Raw genomic sequence first — 24,864 nt, forward strand, 5'->3', positions numbered from 1 at the left:
TTGTCCAATTTATTAGCGGAAAGGCCTCCTCTCCTAGAGGAGAATTCGGGTTCGGGGCTCAGAGTCACTGGCTAGAGGCGTCCCGGAAGCCTCGCGGGCCCCGAGGCCCGTCGAGCGCACGGCCACGCCCACTTCGCACGGCGGCCGCCGCCTCGTAACTCCGCCCACTTCGGCCCGCGCGCCCTGCGTTCCGGACAAATTTGGCCCTCCTACGGCCGCCGTAGCGCGTCGCCCCTGTTACCGTGGGAAACGACCCGGGACCCGGGAGGGAGCGAAGTCGTTTCCCGCCGGCGGGAGCTGCGGTTGCGGCCGTCAGAGGCTTAGGGTCGGTGGGGCTCAAGGCTGCAGCACCATGGCAGACCAGCTTTATCTGGAAAACATAGACGAGTTCGTCACAGACCAGAACAAGATCGTAAGGAGCCAGAGTGGAGAGGGCGAGCATGCGAGGGGGCTCGGGGCCTGGCCGGGGCCGCCGGGGCCTTGACCCCCGGTGTCTGCGGCCTCGTTGGGCGCTGGCTGCGGGGGGCCGGCCGGCCGCGTGCTTCGCGTCCCGGGGCGAGCGAGGACCCCGGCCGAGGGCCGCGTGCCCGGGGTGGGCGTGCCGGGAGTTTGCACCCCGCGCCCGCCTTTCCGGTCAGGCCCGAGGGAGGAGCGTTGCTTGGGAGTATTTCTAAGACGTCCAGAGTCCCAAGTTCACAGTTAAAGAAATTCCACTTTTCGCGGTTGTGAGACCTGTTGTTCAGCGTCACAACCATTTCCTCTTCCTGGAAATTTAACTATCTGTAGAGGCTTAGGCAGCCCCCCGCCCTTGGCACACCGAGGACCTACCGTGCACCCAGGCGCACGGGGCAGTGCTTACGGAGAAGGGGATATACCAAGTGACATGTTTATGTGCTCTTGGTGAGGGATATGGACTGTGGAACCTCAAGTTTGTCTTTCCCACTAATGCTAAGTGTTGCACCTTTACCCAACTTTTAATAGTGTGAATGTGTGTTGGAAGCTCAGTGTTTAGAATTGGGAATGTGTGTGTGTGTGTGAACACGTAAGTGTCCTAGGACTTGAATGGCTGTAAGCCTGATAGCCCCCTCTCCCATAGGTTTAGCATACTCCCTTCCTAAGCAACAATAAGCCCATGTAGTAAGGGCGGCAAACATGTAGCCCTCGTCCCCACTTCCCTGAGACGACATTCCTTTAGTATATTTTATGACCATGTAAGGCAACAAGATCCCTTTACAAGTGACCTCCAGGATCAAGGAAGCTGTAGGACCCCCTCCCCCTTGGGCCCACAGATGCCATCAATTATAGCCCGACATGAGGAAGCCCCTGGTCCTCACCTCCAAGACCTCCTAGGTTATAGTCACCCCACACAATAGACCACCTGGTGAGGAGTCTTGCCAGTCCCTTTGCTGGCAATAAACTTTTCCTTTGCTCTTCTGTACCTGGATGTCTGCGTCGTTTCTGGCAATGTCTAATATATCCTAACAATGGCCCATGACTACCACTTGATCCACTCAGTCTGTCATTTTGTTAGTTAATATGGAGATAGATCTTCCCCAGACTGGACTAGATGCTCAATAGGCGGAATTACAGCGATGAGCTACCAGTGCCTGACTGGAAGTTGTTGAGAAAAGGGGTATACTTAGTCAAAGGATGCCAGTAGTTCTGGTTTAACCCTAGAACATTCATACACTATATTCACTCATTTTCTGCCCCTGCACCACCTGTGTGCCTTAATGCTTGTGTGGCTGCAACTTTTCTTATAAGTTTTGAGTCATACATTTCAAAGCAATCTAGCTTCTGGGTGATTTTTATGATTGCTTTGGGTGGTACCCACCCAAAGACAAGAGTGTAAAGAAAGTGCATAGATAACTGAAAGAGGGTCTGAGGAGAATAAGATTTGTTTGTTTTTCTTTATGTATATCCTTTATGTATATGCCTTCTTAGATTCTTTTACGTTACTTAACCTATTAAGCATATAACATTTCTTAGGAAATATGTTGGTACTACTTGCTCACATGGTTCTTCTAAACGACAGTGGCATTCATTATACTTTATTAGGCATAATCATCTAAGAATAAAGATTCTTTAGGAGTGGGCCCTTGGGATTGATTTACACTCAGGAGTCATTTAACAAAACTTAAGGAATTGCTTTTTCTTGCAGGTGACATACAAATGGCTGAGCTACACACTAGGGGTTCATGTTAATCAGGCAAAACAGTAAGTTCAATTTCCTACAAATTTTAATGACACTTTTTTAAATTTTGTTTTAAACTGTACACATAACTTCTTAGGTTAGAACTTGTTTTTCTGTTCCCCTGGGTAATTGGGAAAGAATACTAAGTTTTATCACCTTTTATTATTTTTGCCTCTTTTAGGAGATGAGTAAGCTTGTATGCAAATGTGTGGTGATTCACTGGACTTATTTGTAGCTTTGCCTCTGGTTAACATCACTTTGTTATTTCAGATTTATTAAGTGGACTAGTCACTCCAGTTTATAACTCAGATTTAGGTCTGTTTTACATCTTCACTCTATTTTCTTGGGTACTTCTTAGGCCCATCCTTGGGTATTACTCATATGTTTCCATGAAGGCAACAGCTGTTTGGCACAAGCTGTATAATGGTGTGAAACAGGAAGACTTAAATAGAACTAAAAAGAGTATTTAGAATGGCAAAACATGGCCCTTGTTGAATTTTGATACTTGTTTTTCCTTGCTGAAACTTGAGTCCAAAGGGAGAAAAGCCAAGCTTTTGGAATAACTTTCAAAATTTTTAAATTGCAAAGATGCACGTTATAGTTTATGTCCTAAGGAGAAGAATTGGTGAACTAGCTGAGGATGCATATGTTGGGTCAAATGCTCATTTTGGTTTTCTATCTTAAAAAAAAATGGCTTGAAGTCGGAAAAACAGGCTTCGTGACAAGTCTTAGGAAGACCTTAATCCCTAAGGCAGGTTGATTTGCCTTTATTTGGGTTAGTGTTAGATATAGGAGATTCATTTTGGCTGTGATTTTTAAAATTTTCAAGACCTGAAATTGTTTGTTTCTGATACTAGAAATTGAACTCAAGGCTTCACATTACTAGGCAGACATTCTGCCTGTTTAGTCATACCTCCAGCTCCTTTTTGTATTATTTTTGAGGTCAAGTCTTGCTTTTATGCCTGGGCTGGCCTGAGCTTTGATCCTCCTGCTGGTAGTTTCCTGTGTCACTGGGGAATATGCATGCAGCAGTGTGTATGGCTTCAGCCATTGCTTCAGGTGGAGCAGGAGAACTTCTTTTTCCCCAGGCCAATATTGAACCATAAACTCCCCTCCCCTACTCTTTGCCTCCTAAATAGCTAGGTTTACAGGTCTGTGCCATCATGCCTAGTTGCCCTGGGCTGGTTTTCACTGAGATTGCCCCCAAACTAGTCCTGCCCCAAACCCAAGAGCCTAGTAACTTTTGGTATGGACATCTATAAGCAATTTTTTTTTATCAATTGTAGTTATAGATGTATATGAAGTGAAGCAGCTATTACTATATACATCTATTGGAGTTTAAGATGCATATTTAGGGCTGGGGTTTCCTTACGATGAACTAAAGATTCATATAATTTTCCTGTAGTTAGCATGGTTACATGTAGGGTTTTTTTTTTCAATAGCATTTACAGTGTCTTAACTCCTACCCAACTTCATCCTATACCACTCTCTACTCACTATATTTACAATATGTCAAACTCCTTGTATACTATTATATCTGCCTGGAAATAATGACTGGAGTCATTACTCAAGAGTACCTGCCTATCCAGTCTAGGAACCTGAGTTCAACCCCAGTACTGAAAATGAAAAATAGATTCATTGAAATAGTTTACATTCCATACCCATTTAAAGTATACAATTTAATGATTTTTTTTATATATTACAGAGTCAGGCAAGTATCACCATGGCCATTTTTAGAATATTTTCATCACTACAAAAGCATATATCCATTAGTAGTCATTCATCATAATTTCTCCAATCTCCAGTCTCCCCCGCTAGACAACTATTAGTTTCTTTTTGTCTGTTGATTTGCCTATCTATACTATATAAGAAATCATACAATGTATACTCTTGTCTATCTGATTTCTTTCAGTTAGTATATTCAAGATTTATCTAGGTTATTGAATATATTACTACTTAATTCCTTTTTGTGGCTAACTAATAATGCATTATCTTGTATACCCTTTTCTAGTTCTAGGACTGCCATACTCAAGCTATTTTTACTGGGTAGTAGTGTTATTTTTGTGTGCTGGTCCTGGGACTCGAACTCAGGGTCTGAGCTCTATCCCTGCACTTCTTTTGCTCAAGGCTAGTGCTCTACCACTTGACCACAGTGCCACTTTGGCTTTTTCTGAATAGTTTATTGGAGATAAGAATGTCACAGATTTTTCTGCCTGGGCTGGCTTCAAGCCACAGTCCTCAGATCTCAGCCTCCTGAGTAGCTAGGATTACAGATGTGAGCCACCAGTGCCAGCTGCACTGGTTATTTTTGAGACAGGGCCTTTCTTGCTTGTATGTGTGTCTGGACTATCATCCACTTATTTTAGGCCTCCCCTGTTATAGCTGAGATGACGGGTGCATGCTACCACACTTACCTTATTCCATAGAGTCTTGCAATTTTCTGCAAAGGCTGATGTGGAACTGTGGTCCTCTTGATCCTCCTGCCTCTACCACTCTGTTTTTTTTCTAAGAGTTTTATATCTTTTTCTTTCTTTCTTCCTTTCTTTTTTTTTCTTTTGGCCATTCCTGGGCTTTGAACTCAGAGCCTGAGCACTATCCCTGGCTTCTTTTTGCTCAAGGCTAGCACTTTGCCACTTGAGCCACAGTGCTACTTCTGGCCATTTTCTTTTTTCTTTTTTTTTGTTTTGCTTTTGTTGCCAGTCCTGGAGCGTGAACTCAGGGCCCGAGCACTGTCCCTGGCTTCTTTTTGCTCAAAGCTAGCACTCTACCTCTTGAGCCACAGCGCCACTTCTGGCCATTTTCTATATATGTGGTGCTGAGGAATCGAATCCAGTGCTTCATGTATATGGGGCAAGCACTCTTGCTGCTAGGCCATATTCCCACCCCTTATTTTTTTCTTTTACACCTAAGTAAATGATTTACTTGGAGTTTGTCTTCTGGTGGTATTGGGGTTTGGATTCAGGGCTCTTACACTTGATTAAATGATTTATTTTGCATTTATTTTTTGGTGGTATTGGGGTTTGAATTAAGGTCTTTCTTTGCACTTGCTAGGCAAGTGCTCTACTCCTTAAGTCATTACTGTAGACTTTTCACTTTAACTTTTTGTTTATTTGTTTCGTTTTTGTTGCTAGTCCTGGGGCTTAGACTCAGGGCCTGAGCACTGTCCCTGGCTTCTTTTTGCTCAAGCCTAGCACTCTACCCCTTGAGCAACAGCGCCACTTCTGGCTTTTTCTGTGTATATGGTACTGAGGAATCGAACCCAGGGCTTCATGTTTATGAGGCGAGTACTTTACCACTAGGCCCCTCACTTTTAACTTTTTGATTTGTTCTTTTTTTTTTTAATGCCCATCCTGGGGCTTGAACTCAGGGCCAGGGTCCTGTTCCTGGGCTGTTTTGCTCAAGGCTAGTCACAGCTCCACTTCTGGCTTTTTGGTGGAGTTAAGAGTCTCAAGCACTTTCCTGCCTGGGCTGGCATTGAACTGCTCTTCTCAGATCTCAGCCTTCTGAGTAGGTAGGATTACAGCTGTGAACCACCAGTGCCCTGTTCTATTATTATTTTTGTTGTTGTTTTGGTGGTTGCTAGGAAGTGCTCTACCATCTCATTCACAGCCCAGTCTTTCTGGCTTATCAATTGAGGGTAGGGGTCCTGATAATTTTGTTTTTTTTCTGGGCTGACCTCAAGTCACTATTACCAATCTACATCTTGAGTAGATGTGATGATAGGTATGAGCCACCATGTCCTGCTGATTTTTTAAATCATTGCTAATTGTCACTATATTCAAGTTTTATTCAGATTATATACTTGTTAACCTTAAAAATTGTAATAAGAATACACTAAAATTTTCAGATTATTAAATCCAGGGCAATTTTTACGTGAGGAATAGAATATGTATTACTCATGTCTTTAAGGAATAATTTGGAGTTACTTTGTCATGCTAGGTGTAAGAAATAGATATCCAGTTATCTCAGCACTTGGTAATTCTTATTACTGTCTGATATTTTTCTTTTTATTGTACTTGTCTTCCCTTACTAGAATATATGCTCCTGAAAGGCAGAAACCTGTTCATGTAGTTCATATTGCTCTGATTGTTAATCACCTCAAAATTTAGTGGATGCGAACAACCTTTTTTCTACACTCTTAAGTTCTTTTGGTCTAGAATTTTGGACAGGACACAGTGGAAATGGTACTGACTTATAACATAATTTGCATTTTTAAAATATCACTGTGGCCACAGTGGATAAGGAAGGGTAGAAGAAGACTTAACTCTTGGAATTAGAATAGTCCTGTCAGGTGGCTGGGAACATGGCCTAGTGGCAAGACTGCTTGCCTCGTATACATGAAGCCCCTAGGTTCGATTCCTCAGCACCACATATACAGAAAAGGCCAGAAGTGGTGCAGTGGCTCAAGTTTGAAGAGTGCTAGCCCTGAGCAAAAAGAAGCCAGGGACAGTACTCAGGCCCTGAGTTCAAGGCCCATGACTGGCAAAATAAAGTCCTGTCAGGAGAGTCAGGGGTCGAAATAAGAGTTACTCAGGAGGAAGAGCTGATTTGAGACTTGGCAACTCATTCAGAGCAATGACAGCCAGGTTTCTGTTTGGTGATTAAAGCAAATGATGATGATGTCAGGGATGGGTGAAGCCATCAGCATAAATAAAACAGACTAAGGAGAACACATAGTAGTAGATGACCAGGAGTACTCCATGTTCCAGAAAACTCCCTTGCCAGGCAAACTATACGGCTGCTCACTAACAGAAAAGATGGCTGAAGCCACTGTGGCAGCCTAAGCAAAGGGAGGAGAGAAATCTGCAGGAAGTGGAGCAGAGGCAATTGAGGGGAACCAGGAGACTCAGCGTAGTGTGGCTTCACAGAAGCTAAGGGACAATTCAAGAAAAGTGTGATTAGCAATGTAGGTTATAAGTCTCCTGACATTTTCTTATTTCTTGGCTGTCTTTGGCAAAAGTGTGACATATAAAACTCAGTAATGATATGTCTCTTTTTGTTGTTAAACTCTTTAAGTTATGGAGGAGAGCAACTTCTGATATTTGCTGGATGGTAGAGATAAAAATGAATGAAAGGATTTTATTGCAAACAAAGTTTTGCATTTAATGTTGACTATCTAAGGTTAATGAATATTCTGGAAACTAGGTAGTAAAAGTAAACTTTCATCTTGCAGTTATTAGCAATTAAATCTGAGTAATTATAAAATTAGAATTGTTGTATCTGTATAGACTGAACAAAACTTCTGCTGTTTAGAAAATTTAATGGACTATCAGATTTCATAGTTCTAACTTTCAAGTCACAAACTAAGAGTTGATGAGATTCTTACTAATGAATTCTCCCTTCTTTGGAACAGGATGCTGTATGATTATGTTGAAAGGAAAAGGAAGGAAAATTCAGGAGCCCAACTGCATGTCACTTATTTGGTGTCTGGCAGTCTTATTCAGAATGGACATTCTGTAAGTTCTCAGAATTTTATTATGAACTAAAAACTAACACCCAGTGGAGAGCAAATTAAGACTCAGTATTAAGGGAGTTGTACTGGGATATGTCCTTGTGCTCTAGGCAGGTGCTCTACCTCCATCCAGTCCTGTTTTTATTTGGCTTTATTTACTTTTCAGATATAGTCTCCCATGCGTGCCCATAATTGGACCACAGTCCTTTTATCTATGACTCACATGTAACCAGGATTATAGGCATGCACCACCAAACCTGGTTCAGTTAAAATGGGATCTTGCTAACTTTTGCCCAGGCTGACTTTGAACTGCCATCCTCCCAGTCCCTGCCTCCTGAATAGCAGGGATTATAGATGTGATTCACTGTGCCTGGCCGATAATTTTGCACACTTACTTGGGTAGCTTTGGAGCTTACGTGGCTAACAGATGGGGGATTTTAGCTCTAGGACTTAGCTAATGTGGTGCAGTGACATGGGTTAGGACCATCTTTATTCTCCTGCATCTTTTTATATTATCATTCTATTTGGTATCTATTAATCTGTCAACACAGGCGCCTGCTGCATTTTCATCATCTCAACAACCAAACTATCTTGGTTTGCTGACTTTGTCTTTCAGGAGCACAGAGATCATTCCCCATAGAAGCTCTGTTTCATCATACACAAAGTGAACCTTGGTGACTTTGAGCTCCCCCGCCTCCCCTTGCTTCTTCCCAAAAGTGTGCCATTCTCTTGTCAGCTTCCAAAACCTTTCTACCACCACCTATCCCATAGGACCTGGCCCAAGGATCAGGTTTCTTCTCAAGAGATCTGCTCATATGTGTTTTATTCTTCCCATCAGACTTTCCCAAAAAATTACAGGTTAAAAACCTTGACTTAAATACTGGGAATTGAATCCAGAGCTTGGTACATGCTAGAAAAGTCCTTTGTCAATGAGCTGCACTCTCAGCCCTTGGTTTATTTTTTAGAAAGTGTCCCAAGCATGTGCGATCGAAAACTAGCCATTTTTGTTGGGGGGGGGGCGGGATAGGAGGATGCTGGTCCTGGGGCTCGAACATAGGATCTAGGTGCTGTCCCTGATCTTTTTTGCTCAAAGCTAGCATTCTACCACTTGAGCCACAGTGCTACCTATGACTTTCTTTTTATTTTTTTTTCTGAATAGTTTGTAAGAGATAAGAGTCTTATGAACTTTTCTTCCTGGGCTGGCTTTGAACCATGATCCTCAGATCTCAGCTTCCTGAGTAGCTAATATTGTAGGCAAGAGCCACCAACACCCAGCTAAAACTGTAATCTTAAGTTAGTAATTTTAGAAACAGAAGCAAAATGTGGGAGGGGTCACATTCTATATTCTTTCTTTCTTTATAAGCTTTTGGTAAGCCAAATGATATTCAGAGGTATTTGCAAGTATGGAATGGTATGTATTATATATCTGAAACTCTCAGATAAACCTGCCACCAGAAGTCTTCCTTCTTCTTCTTCTTCTTCCTTCTTCTTCTTCTTCGCCTTGAACTCAGGGCCTGAGTACTATCCCTGGCTTCCTTTTTCTCAAGGCTAGCACTCTGCCACTTGAGCCACAGCACCACTTCTGGCCGTTTTCTATATATGTGGTGCTGAGGAATCGAACCTAGGGCTTCATGTATACGAGGCAAGCACTCTTGCCACTAGGCTATATTCCCAGCCCCTAGAATCTTCAAACAAGTATAATTTTACTTGGGAACCATTGGGTTCCTTTAAAGAACAGCTTGGCTATCTCATATATGAAATGTTCCAGACCAGAAGTGTTTCAGATTCTGGATTTATTTTAGGTTTGAGAATATTTGCATATACATGAGATACCTTGAGGATAGAACCCAAATCTAATTATGAGTTCTTACAAACATATGCTATACACATGTGTCTAATACACATAGACGTTACTCTTATGCAGTATTTTAAATTATTTCATGCATGGAACAAAGTTTCTTGGTATAGATTTTTCCACTTTAGGAATCATATCAGTGCTCAGAAGGTTTCAGAGTGTGCACGATTTTGGTTTGGGATTTTTGGATTAATAAACTCAACCTGCTATGATTTTTTTTTTGGGGGGGGGATCACCAATCTCATTGAGAACTTGAAAGAAAAATACATGCTAACATTTAAAAAATTTTAAGAGTTCAAACCAGGATGTAAAATTAATAATTAGTGTTTTAGGATAATGTCGATTTTACTCTGATATTACAGGGACTCTTAATTTGGGATTGTTAGATAATCTTTAGTGGTTGATTTTTAAAAATTTTTTTTTGGTTGGTCGCAGGGCTTGAACTTGGCCTGGGCGCTGTCCCTGAGCTTTTCAGCTCAAGGCTAGTGCTCTACCACTTGAGCCAGAGCGCCACTTGCAGTTTTCTGGTGGTTAATTGGAGATAAGAGTCTGGCAGAGTTTCCTGCCGGGGCTGGCTTTGAACCGCAATCCTCAGATCTCAGCCTCGTGAGTAGCTAGGATTACAGGCGTGAGCCCCTGGTGCCTGGCTGGTGGTTGATTTTTGAGACTTGAGATTTTTGTTTGAGTCCCTGAAAGTGCATACAAATTATATTCTTCAATGCATTTTTCTGTGCAACCTGTAAACTGATAAAAACATACAGAAGTTTTATTAGTCAGCTTTCTGTTTTCTATAGTAAAATAACTGAGATAATCAAATTTGCCTGTAATCTTATCTACTCTGAAGGCTGAGATCTGAGATTCGTGGTAGTTCAAGCTAGCCTGGGCAGAAAAGTCCATGAGACTATTATCTCCAGTTAACCACCAGACAACCAGAAGTGGTGCTATAGCCAAAAGTGTAGAGCGCTAGCCTTGGACAGAAAAAAGCTCAGAGACAGTGCTCAGCCCTTAAATTCAGGCCCAACAACCGACACCGCCCTCCCCCCCAAAAAAAGGAAAAAAAGGAAGAAAGCTTTATTTTGGCCCAGGATTTTTGAAGTTTTAGTCCTTGATTCATTGGCCCCATTGCTTCTATGTCTGTATTGAGGCATTATGGTAGGAGACATGGCAGAAGAAGAGGCCTTCATCTCATGGCTAGAAGCAAAAGAGAATGGAAGAGTCTAGAACTCTACACTCCCCTTAAAGGGCATGCTCCCAGTGCCCTAAGACTAGGCCCCATGTCTTGCAGTGTCTATAATGCCAAGCCAGGGTCTAAGCCTTTAACACATGGGCATTTGAGGACCACTTAAGACCCAAACATAGCAAAAGTTGAAAAGAAAGCTGTGGCTTACTAATGGAACACCTATTTTAAATTTAAGAGGACATTGAAATTCTGTTCAAAGTGCTTTTTCAAACGCAATCTTTATTGGAATCCTCATATAAAAATTACAGTAAGCCAGTATGGGTGGCTCATGCCTGTAATCCTAGCTGCTCAGGAATGTTAGATCTCTGAGGATCAGTTTGAAGCCAGCCTGGTCAGGAAGGTCCTTGAGGCTCTTACTTTTAATTAACCATCAGAAAACACGAAGTGGAACTGTGACTGAAAGTGGTAGAGCTCTAGCTAGCCTTGAGTAAAAAGGCCTAAGGACAGCTCTCAGGCCCTGAGTTCAAGCCCTGTGACTGACCCAAAAGAAGTTAAGAGTAAGGTTGCTGTGGTTGGAGCCATGGACTTGTGTTCCTTACAGCCTCACCGGGAAGCACTGGAATTGATGACCCAAGTATGGATGCTAACTCATGTTCTTCTCATAATAGCAGATTTTATTCTTCTAATTTTTAAAAAAAAATTTTTTTTGGCAGTCCTGGGCCTTGGACTCAGGGCCTGAGCACTGTCCCTAGCTTCCTTTTGCTCAAGGCTAGCACTCTCCCACTTGAGCCACAGCGCCACTTCTGGTCATTTTCTATATATGTGGTACTGGGGAATCCAACCCAGGGCTTCATGTATATGAGGCAAGCACTCTTGCCACTAGGCCATATTCCCAGCCCACATAGTGAGAGTTTTAATAAGTGAATTTCTACCTCATATGACATGTTGTCTTCTCTTGGGTGCCTTCTCATTAGCTGAAGCAGTGTAGCACAATCTTATGTGGAAAAGCTAAAGAACAGCACCCAAGTGATAATTCATTCCCTATTAACAGCACCAACAGATAATTAAGAAACAAAAAACCACTGCTTCACACATGTTCACATGTCACACCAGTCATTTCCCAAGTAAACAGCAGAAGATGCCCTAGCACTTGGGACAGTGCCATAGAGCCCCACTCTGACTCCATATGGACAATTTACACAGGTTCCTACTGATATTCTCCTGGGTGCCTTCTCTTTTTTTTTTTTTTTTTTTTTTTGCCAGTCGTAGGGCTTGGACTCAGGGCCTGAGCACTGTTCCTGGCTTCTTTTTGCTCAAGGCTAGCACTCTGCCACTTGAGCCACAGCGCCACTTCTGGCCATTTTCTATATATGTGGTGCTGGTGAATCGAACCCAGGGCTTCATGTATCACCCTCATATATATATTACTTTTAATGACAACAAAATGGTGATGTTTTTATCTTTTTGTGTTGTTAACTGGCTCTTTCTATTAAAAAAAAAAAGTTTAACCGAAGCAGAGTGTGGTGGCACCCATCTCTGCAATTCTAGCATTCAGGAGGTGTAGACAGGAAGAGCATAGTTCAAGACCAGCCTGGGTGCCATAGCAAGACTCTGTCTTAATACTAACAAGTCCAAAGGGCTTACTCCCTGCTGGCTCTGGCTCTGTGATGCTGACATTATGCTTGTGTTCACCCTGACAGGAACCCAAAATCAGAGTTCTACTCTGGTTTGTATTGTTAGGCACCAGCAAGCTGGCAATTCCACTCTTGTTGTTTGTGTGCATTTTAAATGTCTTATAGCAGTACTTAACCACACTAGACTGTCCATCTAGTTTTTCTCTGTAGATATAAACTCTTGTTTCTAGTACTCTTATTGAAGGTATGCATGGTTTTTGAGTGATTCATTACTAATACTCTTTTTCTTGTAGGTTGTTTGATTTTTAGTTCTTTTATTTTTTTTTTTGTGGCCAGTCCTGGGCCTTGGACTCAAGGCCTGAGCACTGTCCCTGGCTTCCTTTTTTGCTCAAGGCTAGCACTCTGCCACTTGAGCCACAGCGCCACTTCTGGCCATTTTCTATATATGTGGTACTGGGGAATCGAACCCAGGGCTTCATGTATACGAGGCAAGCACTCTTGCCACTAGGCCATATTCCCAGCCTGATTTTTAGTTCTTCTTAAGAGAAAACATTGTAACTCAAATTTATGGTTACATTTAAAACAATTTATGTGATTTTTATATTGCTCTTTTATGTTAGAAATATTGGTAATTCCAAACATAAATATATATTTACTTTAGCTAAATACATGAGTGAGAAAAGCTGTGTGTGTGTGTGTATGTGTGTGTGTGTGTGTGTGTGTGTGCCTGTACTATAACTTGAACTCAGAGCATTGAGCTTGTTTTCTCATGGCTAGTACACTACTATTTGAGCCATGTCTCCAGTCTGACACTCTGCTGGTTATATTGGAGATGGAGTGTGTCATGGACATTTTCTGCCCAAGTTGACTTTGTACCACTGTTCTCTGACCTAAGCCTCCTGAGTAGTTAGGATTACAGGTGTGAGATACTAATGCCAGGCGAAACCAGTAGTTTTCCTGATAATACAATCATTAAAATCAATTTTAAGATTTTTTTCTCGTATAGCCAGGCATGCAAGTATACACCTATAATCCCCGCACTCAGGAGGCTTAGACAGCAGAATTGAGTTCAAGGTCCATCTGGGCTCAGAATAGCAAAACCCAGTCAAAGCAAAGAGAAAAAATGTACATATTCATAGTTGCTTGTCTATAGTTAAGTCCTACTAAAACACTAATTGTACTTAATCTACTAATGTATTATTAATATTAAATGAAGCTTCTTGCTTTCAATTTGTGGATTCCCTACTTTAATCCCTAGTAAGTCGTTTTGGGGTTTTTTGTTTGTTATTATTTTGGTTTTTTTTTGTTTTGGTGGTGGTGTTGGGGCTTGAACTCGGCCTGGGTCCTGTCTCTGAGCTTGTGCTTAAGGCTAGTGCTCTACTACTTGAACCACATCTTCACTTCTGGCTTTTTTTTTCCTTTTTTGGGGTAGTTAGTTGGAAATGAATCTCGTAGACTTCTCCTGCCCAGTCTGGTTTAGGATTGTGTAGGATTGTAGGCCTGAGCCACTGGCCCTCAGCTATCTTTTTCTTTTATTTTGTTATTGTATATATTATTAACATAAATAATTAATATTCATTATAGATTACCCCCTTTTTTAAATATTTACTTACTGTAGAGCCTGTCTTGTACAGTTTCATATTTTTATTATTTGAAAAATTATAGAGATATTTCTTTATTACAGCCACATAGGGCTATAATGATAGATTCACCTTAGTTGTTTTAGTAGTCCCTTTCTGAGTTTATTTGCAATCTCTGGCTCTTAACAATAGTGCTGAAGTAAATAGCTCAGTGAGTATGGGTTTTGAGTGTTTTTAACATGTTCTAGGATTATATTTCTAGAGGTAGAATGGCTGAATCAAAGGGTAAATGTATGTGTACTTTCATTGGGTATTGCCAAATACTTTTCTCGTTTTTTGTTTTAGAAATACTAGCTTTATTCTTATTTGAAAGGAATATGATTGTTTTTCTAATGAATTTTTAAATTTAATTTTATTGTCAAGGTGATATACAGAGGGGCTAATACTTGTCTCTTATTCTCACCCATATGTTTCTGTCCAGCACATGTGGACATGTTTTGAGGCTATATGCTTTCCTTTGCTAGGATTGGTTTGTTACTGCCCATTTTTTTCAAAAATGTTTGTCTTTAATCTATGTTAACTTTTTATAACCTTTATAACCTTTTATAATATAACCTTTCTATTTTATAACCTTTTGTAATAGAAGTTGAAAATGTTTTTCTCACTTCATTTATCTTTGAACTTGTTTAGTTTTTTGTTTTCATCCTAAAATTGTTAGTTTTTATAGATTATTTCAGTTATTTCTGAATTTTGAATTATGTGTAGGAAATGTTTCCTTACTCTTAGGGTTATCTCATGTTATAGAAGGCATCTGTTTTCTTCTACTGGATATATTATCTTTTTACTTTGATTTGAAAGTAAATTCTGATCCATTCAGAATTTATGCTGATATATGGTGTCAAAGACAGTTCCAGTCTTTTATCTAGTTCCATAGAGCTAGAGTCATTCTCACTAAATCATGTACTGACTGATTTGAGATGCTGTATTTTATCATGGTATTGACATCTGTACTCTTTGTTTTAATCTTACAGAGATTATAATTGGTATCTGACTTTATTAATCTGTAACGTGTGTGTGTGTGTGTGTGTGTGTGTGTGTGTGTGTGTGTAGTACTGGAATTTTAATTCATGGCCTTATGTTCTCTATTGGCTTTTCCACTCAAGGCTGGCACTTGAGTCATGCTGTTAATTCTGACTTTTTGCTAGTTAATTGGAGAGAAGAGCCTCGTGGACTTTGTTGCCCAAGCTGTCTTTTTGTTTTATTTTGTTTATTTGTTTTGGTGTTTTTTTTTTTTGCCAGTTCTGGGGCGTGGACTCAGGGCCTGAGCACCGTCCCTGGCTTCTATTTGCTCAAGGCTAGCACTCTACCTCTTGAGCCAAAGTACCACTTCCAGCTTTTTTCTATAAATGTGGTGCTGAGGAATTGAACCCAGGGCTTCATGTATACGAAGCGAGCACTTTACCACCAGGCCATATTCCCAGTCCCTGCCCAAGCTGTCTTTAAATCACAATGTTCAGGTCTCAGCCTTCTGAAAGTTAGGATTAAAGATGTGAGCCATCAACACCTGATTAAACTAACATTAAATTAACATTTTCAGTGTTTACCTAGTTTTACATCTAAGCATAATTGCATTATGAGGCAGGGGAAGTTAAAATTGCCAAGTTTGCTACTTTAAACACTAACGAAGTGTTGTTTCCTTGTAGTGCCACAAGGTTGCAGTAGTGAGAGAAGATAAATTGGAAGGTAAGTATTTTAGCAGTGTAGCAAGTCTTTCCTCTTATGGCATTGATGTAGGAACATTAGATATTATCCCTAACGTACTGAGCTATTTAACTGAGGAGCCCTATTTTATTTTATTACTAGTTTCTGAAACATGTTAAGTAAAATATGATACTACATCTGCTTAACTTCCCATTTTTAGGGCCCCAAACTGCTGACATTTATAAAGCACTTGTATTACAGGATTACAAAACTCATGACAGACATACAAAAACTATCATACCACAAAGGATATTTCATCAACAGGCAGTAGTGTCTTGTGTTCCATAACAGGTTGTTCAAAAGGAATATTTTTCTGAAAGTTAGCCTTCTAATTAAGTCCTGCTGCCTTAAGACTATTATTGCTGCTGCTCTGTTGTTTAAAAACCTAATTCAAGTGGTGAACACCTATAATCCTGGCAACTCATGAGGCTGAGATTTGAGAAGCCAGCTCAGGCAGCAAAGTCTGTAAGACTCATCTCCAGTTAGCTACCAGAAAGCTGGGAGTGGAGCTGTGGTTCAAGTAGAACCTAGAACATAAAAGCTCAGAAACAGTGCCTAGGCCCTGTGTTCAAGCCTCAGTTCTGATGTGCACGCATGCGCCCCTCCTCCTCCATCTAATTGAAAAAGTCAGTTTTATGCTCTTGTCCAAGGTCCCATGACAAAACTCCATCTTATCCTAGGATGAATTCCTACAATGATAGGCAAGATTTCTGCAGTGATTATTATGCCAACCTCTGCAAACTAAAGTTAGGATCTCTCCTCTCAGGAGAGATTATTTACTTCTCTTTAACTATATGCTAGTATAAGGTTTTTCCCTGGGTTAAAAAAAAAAAAAAAAGAGCATCATAGTCAGCATCAATATTTGCTGAGTGTCCATTGGATGAGTGATACTCTCACAGGTGCTGTGCTTACAAATGACTCATCACCACCTACCTCGACATCATGTCCCCATTGCAGACAGAACAGTATATGTGGCTATTTGGTCTTTTAGAGGTTTTTGGACCACTGCAGATTGCAAATGGTTTTAATGCTGAAGGGTTTCTTGTTGAAGTCCCACATGCTATGAGGTTTGTGTGTTAACAGACTGTTTTTCCCATTGACTTGTAGCAGTGAAGTCCAAGCTAGCTGTGACTGCCAGCATCCATGTGTACAGCATCCAGAAAGCTATGCTAAAGGACAGTGGGCCTCTGTTCAATACCGACTATGACATCCTTAAAAGCAACTTGCAGAACTGCAGCAAGTAAGCTCCTTAGTGTTCCTTGTGGGCTTCTGTACAAATTGATTTTGTAAGATGTTTACACAATGGGTGCCTCTTCAGAGTGAATGCCAAGTCTAGTAAAACCCCATTTATCTTGCAGTAAGACACATGCCTAGTTTTATTAGCACATCATAAGGTGAAAAATAGCAGTTACAACCCATATTGAAAACCCCAGTAGACTCCCCATAAATCTATTTTTCGTATATTTATCCTGTCAACACCACCAGAAATGTTGGTTGTGCCCCCACTCCTCCCTTTCCCCCCAGTCTTTGCTTGTGTAAATTCTACCCATCCTTCAGGAGCAAGTTCAAATGTTGTCCTTCAAAAAACTGTTCCTGTAACTCTCTGAGCTTTGGGTCTTTATTGTCAAATTCAGTGTAATTGTGCTTATTTTGTGGGATTGTATTAAAGCTTCAGTTCAGTCCTCTAAACATATGAGTACCTACTAAAACACATGCTAAAGCTGATAATTTGAATTTATTCAGCAAATGCCTTCTGAGTTCTTTTGCCTCACACTGTAGAGAATATGGCCTAGTACTTGCTCCCAAGATTCTGAGCACTGACAGTCAAGGTGGCAGTGCTCTCATTGGAGGAACAGTGTTGGGAAAATACTGGTTGGCAGGCACTTATACCACTTCTTGAGGTAGCAAGATAGAGATTTCCTAAAGGTTAGGACAGCAAAACTGGGGCCTGAAGGCCCAACAGAAATAGCCAAACAAAATGGTGAGAGAGTAGGGACAGAAGAAAGAGGAAATGATGCAAGTATGTATGCCTGGAACTGAATGAGAGGTGAGGAATACTCTGGAGTCAGGTGATGCTTTGACTACTAAGATAAGGAGTGGAGACTTTATTTTGAGAGCACTTACAAGCCACTGAAAACTTTTAAACAAATGGGATGAAATGATAAGAGCCACATTTTAGAAAGATGACTCTGGCTGCCATGTTAAAAGTAGAGAAGAAGGGAAGCAAGGTCATAAGAGAGAAGTGTTCCAGGGTTCCAGGGAGAATACAGTTGTTTGCAATGCAGTAGTGAGTGTTATTGGATAGAGAGGTACAAAGGCTAAAAAGAGCCATAACTACTAAAATGGCCATGTGTGCTAGTTGTTGGGGACTGGGTATGTGTGGGTTGGCTGCTCATAGTGTTAAGATAATCTCATTCTGTGGTTTTGGTAGCTGAGCACTAAGGAAGGGAATATACAAGTAAGAGTAAGATTTAGGGAAGCAGGAGAAATTATAGATTGGATTATGGGGATGTTGAATTTGAGAAGACTATGGAAATCCCAAGAGGGGAAATACGGGTAAAGATCAAGATTTTGGAATTGGAGAAAGTAGGTAAGCAGCTATGCCACAGTAGCAGATACAGCCTTGCAGAAAGAATGAATAGAATGAAAAGAAAACAGAAAGTAAAACTCAGCCACAGTTACTACCTGTGTGACCTTGGAAAATATATTTAACCTCTCAGATTTAGTTAGCTTCTTTATCAGTGAAATGGAAATAATAGTATTACCAACCTCATATCTAATAGAGGATTAAATAAACTGAAATTATGTGGAGCACTTAGACTGATGTTTGATACAATGTAAGCACTTTATTTTTCTTGTTTCCATCTTTTTTCTAGTTTTCTTTTTATGTAAAGGAAAAGAAAGAGGGGTTATAATTAAATAACTTAGGTGATGAGTATTTTTTTTTCTGAAGTGTCACCTCTTCCCTCATTTTCTTGCAGTTTTTCCTTCCAGACTCTCTTTCTCTACAACTTGTATAGTTCATTTTCAACATAGTGCATAGCGAGTATCACTGCTGAATTAGTTCACCTTTGTCCCACCATTTGTTTTCTTTTTTTTTTTTTTGCCAGTCCTGGGGCTTGAACTCAGGGCCTGAGCACTGTCCCTGGCTTTTTTTTACTTAAGGCTAGCAACTCTACCAATTGAGCCACAGCACCACTTCTGGCTTTTTCTATATATGTAGTGCTGAGGAATCGAACCCAGTGCTTCATGTATATGAGGCAAGCACTCTACCAGTAGGCCACATTGCTAGCCCTGTCTCACCATCTCTGTGCTTCCCCTTTCCCTCTCCAAAACAGATAAACTTATATACAAGTGAAAGGGTACAAAAATAAATAGCAACAAAGGAGAGAAGGATTTTTAAAAAGCAAAATAACAACAACAACAAAACCCTCCTGTTTCCATTTCTTGGAGTCCATTTTATTTTATTTATTTAGCCAGTCCTGGGCCTTGGACTCAGGGCCTGAGCACGTCCCTGGCTTCTTTTTTTCAAGGCTAGCACTCTGCCACTTGAGCCACAGCGCCACTTCTGGCCATTTTCTACATATGTGGTGCTTGGGAATCAAACCTAGGGCTTCATGTATACGAGGCAAGCACTCTTGCCACTAGGCCATATTCCCAGCCTTCTTAGAGTTCATTTTAATAAGCATCATTTAGATGCCCATATGCACATAGCTATTGAGCCTCTGTAATCCTCTCCTAAGAATGTCCTCCTTTGTGCTCACTGTTGTAATGTTTAGAGTTCTGTATAATTTATCATGTCCATCCATTGGGTTTACTTGTAGATTTATAGGCACATTCTAGTTACCACAAATGAGGGAAACCATGCAATTTATGTTTCTTTGGGTCTGGCTTACTTAATACAATTTTCCAAATCTTTCCATTATGAATGGTGTAATAATATTATTTTTTCTGATGGAAACATAGAATTCCATTGTGTATATATACCACCTTTTCTTGATCTGTTTGTCTACTGAGAGGCATCTAGGTTGATTCCATATCTTGGCTAGGGTAAACAATGCTGCAATGAACATGGTTGTGTTGGTAGCTTTAGTGTGGCCTTGTTTGTGGTCTATTGGATAAACACCCCAGGAGTAGAATTGCTGGGTTATAGGGAAGCTTTATGTTTCATCTTTTGAGGAATCCACATACTGCTTTCCAGAGTGATTGAACAAGTTTACATTCCCACTCACTGTGTGGTAGTGTTCCTTTTTGGCCACATCCCTGCCATCGTCTGTTAGGTACAGTTAGTTTTCTTGATAATGGTCATTCTTAACTGGGGTGAGGTGGAATCTTAATGTTGTTTTGCTTTCCATTTCTTTTATGGACTTGTGTCTTCATGTGTCTATTGGCCATTCTTCTGAAAAGTCTCTCTTTAAGTCTTTAGAACACTTATTAATTGGGTTGTTGTTTCTTTGAGGATTATTTTTGAGGGGGTTAGTTTTTTGCGCTCTTAAGTATATTTTAGGTAGGAGGCCCATATTTGATGCATAGCTGGTAAAATTTTTCTTCCATTCTGTGGGCTTTCTTTCTATTTTGCTAGCTGTGTCCTTTGCCATGCAGGAATTCTTCAGTTTGATGCAATCCCATTTATCCAGTCATTCTTTGCTTTGTTGTAATTGTGGATCTTTACTTAGGAAGTTTCAACCAGTCCCTAGAAGTCCTAGTGTTTCCCCTACCCCTTCCTGTAACATTTTCATGGTATCTGAGGTATTGAGGTCTTTGATCCATTTGGAATTGATTCTTGTGCAGGGTAATATATAAGGATCCAGCTTCAGTTTTCTGTATGTGTATAGCCAATTCTGCCAGCACCATTTGTTAGAGAGGCTGTCTTTCTTCCATCCTGGTAAACACTATTTAATGATAGTTCTCTGTGTGTATGTCTGTGTGTGTGTGTGTGTGTGTGTGTGTGTGTGTGTGTGTGTCGTTCATTTTTTTGTTTGTTTGTTTGTTTTTGGCCAGTCCTAGGGCTTGGACTCAGGGCCTGAGCACTGTCCCTGGCTTCTTTTTGCTCAAGCCTAGCACTCTGCCACTTGAGCCACAGCACCACTTCTGGCCATTTTCTGTATATGTGGTGCTGGGGAATTGAACCCAGGGCCTCATGTATACGAGGCAAGCACTCTTGCCACTAGGCCATATCCCCAGCCATGTTCGTTCGTTTGTACTGGGACTTGAACTAAAGGCCTAGGTGTTGTCCCTTAGTTTTTTTCTCAATGGCTGGTGTTCTACCAGTTGAGTCATGCTGCTATTTCCAGCTTTGTTTCTGATTAATTGGAGATAAAAGTCTCATGGATTTGTCTACCCATGCTGGCTTCAAATGGGGATCCTCAGATCTCAACTTCTTGAGTAGCTAGGAATATAGGTATGAGCCATTGGTTGGTGCCCCGCAATTTTTTAAGGATGGGCTGAAAGATAGCATTTTTTTTAAGGATGGACCGAAGAGGTAGCAGCCAGATAATACGAAAGTCACAAGAGTGTGTGGTTCCAGAAGCTAAGGGAAGAGTTTCAGGAAGAAGGGACTGCAGGACATGGTCAAATGCTGCTGAGAAGCCAGGGAAGACAAGAACTGAGAAGGGCCTATTGGATGCAGCGATGACCTTAGGAAGAGCATTTCCATGCAGGAACTGCATCTGCTCAGCTGAGAAAACGAGGACATGAAGAAGAGAGGCAGCATAGAAAATGCGACTGAAATGCAGAAAGAGGGAAGAGACTAAAGAAAAGTTGAGACTGAGGAAGGATGTGTACAGCTTTCAAGTTGAATATAATTTGAAGTTGTATTGTTGGAAGAGAGTTCTGGAGGAGGAAAGGCTGAAGACACGGGGAGACAGGATAACAGACAGACATAGTCCTGGAAGAGAAATACAGAATTGCTACCATGTGGAATTGTCATTTATGAATCTCACAGGAGTAGGAATCGTTTTGTTTTCTGTATACACCAAATGGTGTATACGTAGCCTTCAACAAACAATTGTTAAGTGGATTAATTGTAGACAATAGTTCTTTCATTTCAAAACTTAGGAGTACTATGTCCATATAAATATTAAATAAATGAATTAAAATATTTATTTAAATATTTGAATTAATGAATCAAATCAGTATTTAACAATTTAAATATTTAACTATTAAACAACTAAATAAATAGCCAAAGAATGTAATTTACAAGGCCAGTGCCTTTTAGGGAAAGATTTACCCTGATAGGTTTATGTAAGATATATTACTAGGTTGAAATAAATAATCTTGTCATGGCATGTCCAGTTGTAGCAGGTAAACCAGCAAGAATAAAAGTGACTGGGAGGTTGAATGTACAGTTTGCCTTGGGCCCATTAAAACAAGGCAAGTAGAAGTATGGTAACAGGAAACACTTCAGTGAAACCTGAATACTTTACCGTACCTAAATACTGGCAGTATCCTTGGTAAAAATGTGAAGAATTTATCTCCAGTAAAGAAGTTTGTCTTTGATCCTGAAAATTTTGGGCCACCTGAAATCTGACTCATGAGTTGTATATTTTAAGAAATGCTGTGACAGGAAAAAAAATCACAGTTTCAGGATTGAGCAAAGATTCTTCTCTCTTTTGACCTCCTCTTCATTGCCAATTCTTGGTCCTGACCCTAAGGTGTGGAATGCAGACACAATGGAGAAGTTGTCCTGGGGCCAACCTTAGGTGCTGACAATGAAATAAAACATGGCCCTTTCCCCACATACATGGAAGCCTTGCAAGGTCAGAGAGAAAGACCACAGGTAAAAGTAGGCAAGGCCAGAGAGAAAGACCACAGGTAAAAGTAGGCAAGGCCAGAGAGAAAGACCACAGGTAAAAGTTCGCAAGGCCAGAGAGGAAGACCAGAGGTAAAAGTAAATTGTTTCCGTCTGTTTTTAGCGCTCATGCACTAGAGATGTGGATTGGATTCGTGGAAGGCTTTTTCCTGTGGACCCTGAGTCAGTTGAAGATTTTGTAGTTTGGGGGCTGTTCAGTCTTAAATGTTATGTCAAGGACAAATTTTTCCCTCCTTAGGCAAGTTATTCTAGCACTCAGTGTTGAAGTTGTGCCTGTGATCTCTGATAATTCTTCTCTCCATGTAGTTTCTGAATCTTCCCCTACTTCCTACCCAAAGTTGAAGAGATACACCAAGGAAGAGGGAGAAGACAAAGCCTCCCTTTCAGTCACTTTTCTCCAGTGTCTTTCCTCTGGTGTCTTGCCTCACACGGCTATGTGCTGAGCGCCTGAAATGTAAGATGAACAACTGTAAGGAAGTCTCCTTCCCCCAATAAGCAAAAAACAGGGGAAGTAAAATGTTTTCCTTTGTTAGAAGAAGCTGGGGAACCAAGAAGGCTAAATGGTTATCTATTCACACTATGGAATGTTCCATTAAGGATCTATGTGAAACAGGCAAAATGGACAGATGAGCGAATGAGAGATGAATGTTCACTTTAACATGATATATGATTTGTTCACTAGTGTCTTTGCTTAGCCTTCTACGTAATTACTTGTCTGGTGTTGTATGTTGGTATTACTAAAATTAGGAACAAATGACTAAAGGACCATAAGTTATAAAAGCCGATGGCTTCTATGTTTTAAAGCACGATCCATTCTGGCCAAAAGAGTTGCCAGGAAACTTGTTAATATTTAAAGCTCCTGGTTTTGATTCCATCCATGCTTATTGAATGCCTAGCTCTATAAGAGGAACGTCTTCAAGGGATTACCACGTGGTTTCCCACCAGTAGTAAAATTACTAAATATTTTATTATTGTTTGGTATCATCTTACTGTTCTGAATTAGAAGACTCCTGATTCCAATCCTAGCTCTGTTGTTAAGTAGATTATGTATATCCTACTTTTTTTATTAGGGTAGAGGGCATTATGTTGAAAAAGCAAGAGTTGGAAAATAAGGTTTGGTACTGACATGAATCATTTCTGTCCTAAGGTATAGTGCCATTCAGTGTGCAGCTGCAGTCCCTAGACCTCCTGCAGAATCTTCCTCTTCCAGGAAGTTTGAGCAGTCAGGTCCTGAGGTGTCCACTGAGACACAAGTCAATAACGAGGTGACCACCAATGGACATAGCCCACCTGCCTCTAAACAGGTTCCTCAGCAACCCAAAGGAATTATGGGAATGTTTGCTGCCAAAGCTGCCGCTAAAACCCAAGTTCCCAACAAGGAAACCAAAACAGAGGTTAAGGAAGTAACAAATGTAAGTCTTCTTTGAACATGTTTTCATTATAACATAGAATGGGTTTCTAGTGAAACGTGAATAGTTTTGGTGTGCCTTAATTATAAAAGGTTCTGATACTCAATTGTGATTTTTCTAATTTAGTCTAGATCCTTTAATACTTTGAGTTCTCATAAAAAAAAATCATCTTTTGGATAGTACTCCCTACCAAGGCTTGGTACCTGCCCTATATACATTATAAGAATGATGTGGATCTCTTTGTTTTGTTTATTTGTTTTGTTTTGGTTGCCAGTCCTGGGGCATGGACTCTGGGCCTGAGCACTGTCCCTGGCTTCTTTTTGCTCAAGGCTAGCACCCTACCACTTGAGCCACAGTGCTACTTCCGGCTTTTTCTATATATGTGGTGCTGAAGAATCGAACCCAGGGCTTCATGTATACGAGGCGAGCACTTTACCACTAGGCCATATTCCCAGCCCTGATGTGGATCTGTTTGAAACAATGCATATGAAAACACCCCAAACAATTGTAAAGATCAAGGAATTGTGTATTAATGTGCCAGCATGTTACAGTCTCAGCTCTGCTATATATATCTTCAGAGTATATTTAACAATCTTAATACAATCTACACAATTTTTGGCCTTTTTTCTTCACCAACTTTTGTTGTTGTTGATTAGTCATCTGAGCTAAGTTGAGAGCATTGACTTAAAAAACCAACCAGCCAGGTGTGATGGCTAATACTATCCTCTCAGCTACTTGGGAGATGGTGATTAGGAGAATTATAGTTGCAAGCCAGCCCAGAACAAAGTTTGTGAGACTCCATCTTAACAGAAATGCTGGGCATGGTGGAATGTGCCTATCATCACAACTATATATGAGAAGCTGTAAATTAGAAGATTGGAATCAGGCCCATCAAGTAGCGAACATCTGCCTAGCAAATATGAGGGTCTGAGATCAAACTCCAGTATCATTACTGAAAAAGAAAAAATGGGTAGGATCAGGTGGTCTG

At 40.7% G+C, this 24,864-nt stretch overlaps 1 protein-coding gene across 1 annotated transcript in view; it reads left to right on the forward strand.

The window, feature by feature from the left end:
* Positions 1-229: 229 nt before the first annotated feature.
* Positions 230-24,864, forward strand: part of Pold3 (DNA polymerase delta 3, accessory subunit) — a 49,105-nt gene continuing 24,470 nt past the window's right edge. Inside the window, exons 1-6 of the mRNA XM_048360191.1 lie at positions 230-412; positions 2,162-2,217; positions 7,548-7,650; positions 15,599-15,638; positions 16,764-16,896; positions 23,615-23,879. Of these exons, the coding sequence (XP_048216148.1) occupies positions 353-412; positions 2,162-2,217; positions 7,548-7,650; positions 15,599-15,638; positions 16,764-16,896; positions 23,615-23,879 (657 nt within the window). The 5' untranslated portion in view covers positions 230-352. The remainder of the gene's footprint in view (positions 413-2,161; positions 2,218-7,547; positions 7,651-15,598; positions 15,639-16,763; positions 16,897-23,614; positions 23,880-24,864) is intronic.

This window comes from Perognathus longimembris, chromosome 13 (assembly GCF_023159225.1).
Source record: "Perognathus longimembris pacificus isolate PPM17 chromosome 13, ASM2315922v1, whole genome shotgun sequence".
Lineage (NCBI taxonomy): Eukaryota > Metazoa > Chordata > Mammalia > Rodentia > Heteromyidae > Perognathus > Perognathus longimembris.